Raw genomic sequence first — 8,368 nt, forward strand, 5'->3', positions numbered from 1 at the left:
AACACATAAGTTCACCGGACCGCTAGTGTTGTGTCAATATTGGCTCACTCAGAGTGGCTCCATCATCATCATCATCTGGTGGCTTTAAAGGCAATAAAAAAACAATAACTTTTGACTGCTGAAATAAAGTAGGCTGTGACAGAGAGTAAATATAATTCAGCCACCTCAGAATATAGGGAGTCCATATGGTTTATAAACAATTAAATAGATAAGTTCATTTTAACAATGCGGGGGCAATTTCATCCCAAGCACCTCACAGAGCCATTGGTGGTATAGGTTTAACATTGTGACCCCAACAGGAAGTAAACTTCCAAACTTGCCATTAGTGTTAGGACAAATGTTTTATTTGAGCTATACATGATAGCTGTTAGTGCTTGTGTATAAACTAGTATATAGTATTAGTAAAGTCTATTGTGTATTGTGTAAATGAGCAAATTATGTGTGTGTGCGTGTGTACGGGTCACACATATACGGACGCACAAAAAAATAACTATTTTATTTGAAATAAATCTGAATCTGTAACGTCTCTGTACACTCTCTATGGTAAAGAAATGATCATCTTGTTTTTGTGTTGTTCAGTCCATTGCACAACCCCAGAATCCCACCCCACCCCTTTTCACCTCACAACAATAGTCTCCTTGTTTTAAGGAATCGAGGCCTGAATGGCACTGTGTTACATTATCATGATATTCGTTCATAATACAGCCTAACAGGCTCATTCAACCCAGATGGCCTTAGACAACAAACCCCAGCAGAGCTGCCTGCTCGAGCTGCCCTACAGCACATAACATAGCCTCATTAAAAATCTAATTTGAAAAGCTGCCAAGATGTACAGTACCATCTACTTTAAGTGCAGCACCTTTAACCTAGGAGGAGTGGTTGATGAGTATGTACCATGTACCATGTTTTTACTATACTGATGCTAAGTAAAAGTAAGTAAATTCTGACGGTGAATGTACAGTAGTCATAGAGAAATGGGGCCCAAATTTAAATTTATAATAGGGGGACCTGGTGGATTGAGGGCCAGATCAGTTCTGTTGAAAGTGCAAGTTCCCTTAAACTTTATGAATTTGCAATAGATATTTTATATTGAATGTAACCATGACTGTACAGTAAAAAAGATAATATGCAAGATAAAGGTGCATCCTAATAATAATAATGGCATGGCCTCCCTAGTTATTGATACTAGGTTAATATTGGCGTGGGCTCCCTAGCTATTGTGGCGAAGCCGCACTATTCACCTGTTTCCTAGGCTGTGTGTTTTCCACTTCCTGTCGATTTGATCCAATGAAACTGGTCAGATGACCAATGATATCCAATGAAATCGACAGGAAGTGGAAAACACAGCCTAGGAAACAGGTGAATACAGGAAAAAACGTGCAGAAAAAAACTAATTGGCTGCTTGTGGACATGTCAGCTACAGTCTAGTGATCTTTAAACACTTCAAAAAGTGCTTTACAAGAACAATGTTGGTGTAACTAAGAAATTCGCTGTAAAAAAAAAAAGACAAAAGGGATTGATTATGAATTACATTCTAACTTCCACACTCTTCCTGAGCTTCACTTTTACTTTCACTAACAGTGGGAGAAGTCTACCCTGGGGGCTTTCTGCCAGAAAAGTGGGCAGCTCCCATTTCTGACAGAAAGGGGGTCTTTCTGACAGAAAGTATTTCTGATAGAAAGGCTTTCTGTCATAAAGAAGGTTTTAAAAAAAAATCCCATGATTTCGTAACCCTTTTTTTCACCCGGTGCCAATTTTCGAAGTGATCCTGGGCGCTACACTCGCCCCACAGCCATAAAGAAGGTTCAAATACAAATAACAAATCCAAAAGTGGGTTGGAACAGCGGGTGGCTGAGTGGGTGAAGATGGTATATCCACAATACCACTAAGGTTACGTTTTTTTTTTTTTTTTTTTTTTTTTTAATTTTTATCCCACGATTTTGTAACCCTATTTTTTACACCCAGTGCTAATTGTCTATGTAATCCTGGGCACTACCTTCCCTCTGCCAACCTAGGGAGGCCAGGGCCGAGCTCATGCCTCCTTCAATACATCAGAGCCAACTGACCTTCTTGTCACCTGACAGGGGAGAGTTTCCCTGGTTGGACGTAGCGCGTGGAAGGAGCACGTTATTCCAACCAGTTCCCTTCCCCTCCATCAGGCGCCCCGGCTGGCCAGGGGGAGGCAGTATAGTGACCAGGACTACTGCATGTTTTTGTGAGGGTACCTACCCTAGGGGACACGGGGAGAACATGCAAACTCCACACAGAAAGGCCCTTTCGCCAACCCCACCTAGGGTATGGGCACTGATGACGCGGAGGAGAGAACACGCCCCCAGCGCCCACAGCGTCCCCTGCGGGAATCGAACCCAGGACCTTCTAGCTGTGAGGCGACAGCACTACCGACTGTGCCACCGTGCCCCCCGTTTTTCTGGCAGAAAGCCTGAGGGGAGAGTGTACCCATGTGCCTGAGTGTACCCCTGTCCCTGTGCCTTTCACTTCACCAGGCATTTCGTGGTTGCGCAGCCATACACATTTTTCTAAAGAGTTGTTCTGATTCATGATGTGTGCTAAAACCCTAAATTGTATACTGAAAGCACGTAGCAGCACACGCTGTGATTGGTTTGCTTTTGAGGGGCAGACATACATCTTCTGTGTTCATTTAACTCTGAGAGTGTACAATTGTAACCAAATGGACCTGTAGCACTCCACATAAGAAGCCTAATTATTTGGATGGAAACCGTTAAAGGAAATCCTCTCACTCATTTATACCAGGACTGATACCTTACCTGTTTGAAGAGGAACTTGTCTTCTTGGTTGAGCTGCCACGAGGTGACTAGATGTATGGTGGAGAGCACGGTTCCACTCATCACCGCAGCTCTCATCCTGACAGGCAGCAGTGTGTAGATGATATAAATGAAGAAGACAGTCCACCATATCCCCTCTGAGGCACTACGGGGGGCCACCATCAGTACCCCGAACACCTGAACCACAATCAGCACGACTATCACCAGGTAGCTGACAATCCACATGTAGTCCTGGTGGAAGCCATTACGGTTGCACACCGCCATCATGGACAAGAACAGGGCCATGGCCACAGAGAGCACGGAGGCATAGGCCTCATCGGGGGTGGCGTGGATGCAGTGGAACGTCAGCATGATGCCACACACCACCACCAGCACCCCCATCAGCATTGTCAGGGAGCTCTGGTTGAGTCTGAAGAAGTAACGCTGGTACAGGCGCTCTAGCTTAGCTGAATGGAACTTTTTAGACTGGAAAACCCAGACCAACTGCGTCCAACAGTCGGCAGCCGTCACAGCCTTGCGGCTCCCCGTCCCATCCTCTCCCGCTTCCCCACCTTCATCTTCTTTTTTGCCCTTCACCTCGCCATCGTCAATTCCGAGAGCCACAGACTTCAGGTCCGTGCCGCCTGCCGACCTCTTCCCATAGTGGTCCTCCTGCCAGCCGCAACGCATACCGAAGTTGCCCCCACCGCTGGTGCCCGCTCCACAGTGGTAGTGCTGGGATGGCGCAGGAGGGGGCTCGAGATCCTCAGAGTCCCGCAGGCAGCTCATGTAGTGTGGGTTGCACAGTGACGAGCTGTCCTTCCTTTTCTTGCCATTACGCTCGCCCCATGCCGTCTTTCGATCGTCCACTCTGGCTCCAAAGAAGCCTCTGGCCCACGACATCCTACTGAAACAAAACAGAAGAAAGTTTAAACATTTCATGCTCGACTGCAAGTAAGAATATTTCTTAGTTAGAATTAACCACATGAACCCTAGTGTCATTATTCTAGGTCAAAAATAGCAGATCAACTATTTTTGGCAAACACATTCGGTACGTAGAGGGAAAAAGGAGGACCCCTGTGGGACTCAAAGTGTATATTGTAGAGTTAAATGGTTAATTATATTTGAGCCACTGTCTCACCTGTGTGGGCTTCTTTATGTGTCGTGACACTGCATTCCTTGGTCAGGCCGCTCATTTATCCCTGCAAGATGGAGGTGTGTCGGGGTTTGAGCCGCCCACCTCTGCAAAAAAAAGCCACAATGTTGTCACTTACTACAGTAACCCTATAGCGCAGCTGTCTTTCTGGGAATAGAACAATGCATCTGATGTTGTTGCGTTGGGATAGCCAGAGGGGAAAATGGATAATAGAACAATGCATATGATGTTGATGTGTTGTCTTAAGCCATGGGGGGAAAGTGGAAAATAAAAGTCACATGACAGTGTTTTGAAATGCTCCCTTTCTGTATGGATCTGCTGAGGACTTGGGGTAGGATTGATTGATGTACTTTTATTTAGTAAGACTCACAGTACATGGAAGTACAAAATTCACAATACAAGGTCTACTAAACTGGAAGACTCAGTTAAGCACGCAGCTTGTTTAAGATGAGAACCCCATGGGATGGGTAATAGTGTGTGTGTGTGTGTGTGTGTGTGTGTGTGTGTGTGTGTTGTTTTTATGTGTGTGTTGTTTTTATGTGTGTGTGTTGTTTTTGTGTGTGTGTGTGTGTGTGTGTGTTTTTATGTGTGTGTTGTTTTTATGTGTGTGTGTTGTTTTTGTGTGTGTGTGTTTTTTGTGTGTGTGTGTGTGTGTGTGTGTGTGTGTGTGTGTGTGTGTGTGTGTGTGTGTGTGTGTGTGTGTGTGTGTGTGTGTGTGTGTGTGTGTGAAAGCGAGAGAGAGAGAGAGAGGGTAAAATAATTTGGCACTCAGTAGCAAATATATCTAATTATCTTCTGTAAATGTATTGTGTGATACCGTTACCCTCCACTCCCACTTCCATCCGCACCAGTCTTTCACTGTTTCCACAGGAATGACTGTCGGCTTTGTTTGCAAAATACTGTGTGACAGCAACAACCGGTCCAATTATTGCCTCATGCCGTGTGTGTTCAATTTTGCCATCAAAGACTAGTCCATGAAGTCGAATGCAGTCCTATCCCATTACGATAAACTCTTCACTGATTGCTGGATTTTGAACACTTTCCATTGGGCTTTCCCGTCCAAGACTCTGCTGGACTCTAGTATTGGTGGATGGTGCTCAGCTGTATTACTACAAATCTGTCCATAAGATCGGTCTTGAGTGGGCAGAATTGGGTGTGCTCTATTTGACAACAAAGGCCTACTGAGTGGGCACCATCAGAGATCAAGAGCTCTCCATTCCAGATTAAATTGTCCATGCTTCCCCCATTAGCTTTCATGAGTCACTGGCTAGCTTCTGGCAGCACATGTCAAGGACACTGCTAACCTCTAAACTTAATAAGCAAATCTCTGCCAGGTCCACTGAGCAGAGACAAACAGCAGGAGGAAGGCAAATGTACCTTACACATGGCCTTGCTTATAATCAACAGCAACAACAGCTATTAACCACTTAAGCCCTAAAGCTTGTAGATCTTCTATTTTTGAACATGTAAAAAATGTACTTTTTCTAAGCTATATATTTGTTGGCATTTTCATGCTTTATTTAAGTAGTTTACAGTGAGAGAGATATGGGAAACAAGAAGAGAGTGATGGGGAAGGACATGCAGCAAAGAGCCTCAGGTCAGATTTGAACCTGGGCTGGCTGTGCAAGGACTGAGAGTTAATGGTATGTGCTCAACCAGGTGAGCCACCAGGCAAGTAGAATAATAAAAAATATATTTAAAAAATCTTTATTTTTTCTTTGCCCAAAATAGAGATGCCAGGGTTAATGTGGTCATTAAGAGCTGCAATTTACACAGTAAAACATATAGGCTACTTAAATTCAAAGCATTGTTCCATCAATTCACTGTCAAGGATAGCTATGTAGGCCTGAAATTGTAGCTAACCTAACCCTAATTTACCTAATTTGCAAAAGCCCAAGATAATCCCCGATAGCTGCGGTGCTAACTGAGCCAAAAACCCAATCATAATGAGCCTGTGTATGAATGACACTCAGCAATGGTATTTTTAGAACATCAAAAGCAGTCACTCTAGAATAACCCGTGCATGCAAATATATCACATGCTTTTCAGTGGACTGACAGCTCATGCGATGTGCTGTCCCTATGCTTTCTGTGAGGATGAGCATATATAGTAGGCTACTGTATGTATGTGTGTGTGTGTGTGTGTGTGTGTGTGTGTGTGTGTGTGTGTGTGTGTGTGTATGCACTCACTGACTACACTCACCTCTGGTGCATTTACGACAGTCCATGAAGCAGCATGCGGTTATGTAATACAAACTGTGCATGCATGCATCTTGGTATGCGAATGACATCTGAATATAACAACACAGTCAAGCCTGTCACCAATTTTAATCGGCTACCTCAAACACACATTGATGTCCAACATGACTCGGTATGTTCACAACAGTTTATATAATAGTGTGACACACTGCCCACTACAGCATCTCTATCACGGTTCTATCACCAGCCCCGATTTTGACGGATATGTTTTATTATAGGGCAGCAATGCAATTACACACGTGTATGTAAAGCCTATTTGGTTGCAGGCATCCGAACGCATATTACATAACGGGACGGGGACGCTCCGCGTACATACAGGCTACCACCATGTCAACGGCTGCTATCAGTGGTGAACTGTAGCATTTCTAACATACCACGTATGGAGACGTTGTTGTGCGACAATAAGTTCCACAGAAAGACAACATAATGTACAGTATAAAGACTGTGTTGGAGCAAAACGCTATACTTCGTTCGTAATGCTTTTTATACTCCGTCGTAAGACGTTAAAGGCGTCGCGTGTCGGGAAATAGCCTGCAAGCTCATAAGGGGGTCGCTTTAGCCTCTTTACTAGTTGAACATCTGCAGCAACTTATCTCTAAAATATGACATAGGCATTTATTCCTCTTGACAATGCTGGCTCTCTTTGACCCTGGCTGCTCATTTGCCGGGGATGTGCAGCCCAGCTGCCCCACGGCCATAGCTCTGAGCTCTCTCCACTGGAAAATGCGTAGGCTACTGTAGTGACATTAAAACTCAACATTATAGAAAAGCATAAGAAACAACACATGAACCTTAGCGTCCCTATTCTGGGGCGAAATAGCACAGATCGTTGTGAGGTTGTAGATTGGCTATTTTCAGAGATTTAGTGTAGACTTGAGGAGGAGGAGGGGGGGGCGTACCTAGTATAGATCCCTGTGGGACCCCTGTCAATTAGGTAGGCATTTAGGGGTTTAAGTGACTGACATGTACACACAGCACCACGTCACATTTCTAAAGCACAAACCGTTTTGGGGTGATGATGATGATGGGTAATGGCAGTAGAGTAGCCTCCAAGCCTAACATGATGCCACTGTGGTAAAACGGCTCGAACAGCTGATTGTCTTGTTACCAATAGCAACATGATTTAGTGCCAGTGTAAGATTCAATCACATCGGCCATAATATACCTGCATTTAAAGGTTTCACTGCTAACACACACACACACACACACACACACAGTCCCGCAGGACAGGAGGACACTTTGTTGCAAAGCTTTACTGAAAGCAGCGGACATTATTCAGTGGCAACACTGTAGCAAGTCAAGTCAGCTGCAGCTGACTTGACTTGCTACAGTGTTTCCACTGAATAATGTTCCTACTACATGCAGTAGGAATCATGTTGGACTCCGGCATTCATCTCAGTTTTTTTAGCCGACTTGGGCTACAAATAATTAACATTCAACTGAACATTTTGTGTCAGCAGCAGCAGCAGCAGCAGCGGGAGGGAAAGCTGCCTTGGGAGAGAGCTCGTCTACTTACCACGGACACCCTGGTACAGGAATAATAACACTGCAGTGGTGCACAAACTGGACGTCTGGCCGCCGATAAGACGCGAAACACCACGGTCCTGTTTGTTGTTGTTGTTCTTGAGGGGAAAGGAAGGGTAGACAACGGCACATTAGTGTCCGAACAACCTTCGTGTTCTAGTTCTACCAGTGGTGTTTCTACTGGGTCGACCTCCCTCCCTCCTTCCTCTCGTTCACTCACACACACACACACACACACACTCTCTCTCTCTCTCTCTCTCTCCCCCCTTCCTCTCGTTCACTCTCTCTCTCTCTCTCTCTCTCTCTCTCTCTCTCTCTCTCTCTCTCTCTCTCTCTCTCTCTCTCTCTCTCTCTCTCTCTCTCTCTCTCTCTCTCTCTCTCACACACACGCACATGCACACAACACACAAACGCTGCATTCCCGTTTGTGAACTGAGGAGTCCCCCTAGAGGTAGCCTGGTAGCCCGCGTGCATGTGATGTGTGCGTATGCGCGCTTACTTGCTTGCATGCCGCGTTTCGGTGTACGCGCGTGCACGTGAGTGAGCGCGTGCGTCTGTCCGTGCGCTGCTGTAGTCCTATCTGTGTGAGTCTGTCTGTCTGTCTGTCTGTCTGTATGTATGTGCGAGGACATAGTTGAGTTGAGTCT

General features: G+C 45.2%; 1 protein-coding gene across 2 annotated transcripts in view; it reads right to left on the reverse strand.

Annotated features, from left to right (window-relative positions):
- The window catches only part of adcy6b (adenylate cyclase 6b), a 54,320-nt gene extending 46,363 nt beyond the window's left edge, over positions 1-7,957 (reverse strand). The window contains exons 1-3 of one of the 2 annotated variants that reach the window (XM_080443622.1): positions 7,714-7,957; positions 3,925-4,025; positions 2,787-3,687 (exon numbers count right to left, since the gene is read on the reverse strand). In XM_080443622.1, coding sequence (XP_080299748.1) covers positions 2,787-3,686 — 900 coding nt within the window. In that variant the 5' untranslated portion in view covers position 3,687; positions 3,925-4,025; positions 7,714-7,957. Of the gene's footprint in view, positions 1-2,786; positions 3,691-3,924; positions 4,026-7,713 lie in introns of both variants that reach the window. The other variant, XM_080443621.1, reaches the window with a different exon arrangement.
- Positions 7,958-8,368: the final 411 nt, after the last annotated feature.

This window comes from Gymnoscopelus braueri (genome assembly GCF_963280865.1).
Source record: "Gymnoscopelus braueri genome assembly, chromosome: 12".
NCBI classification, from domain to species: Eukaryota; Metazoa; Chordata; class Actinopteri; order Myctophiformes; family Myctophidae; genus Gymnoscopelus; species Gymnoscopelus braueri.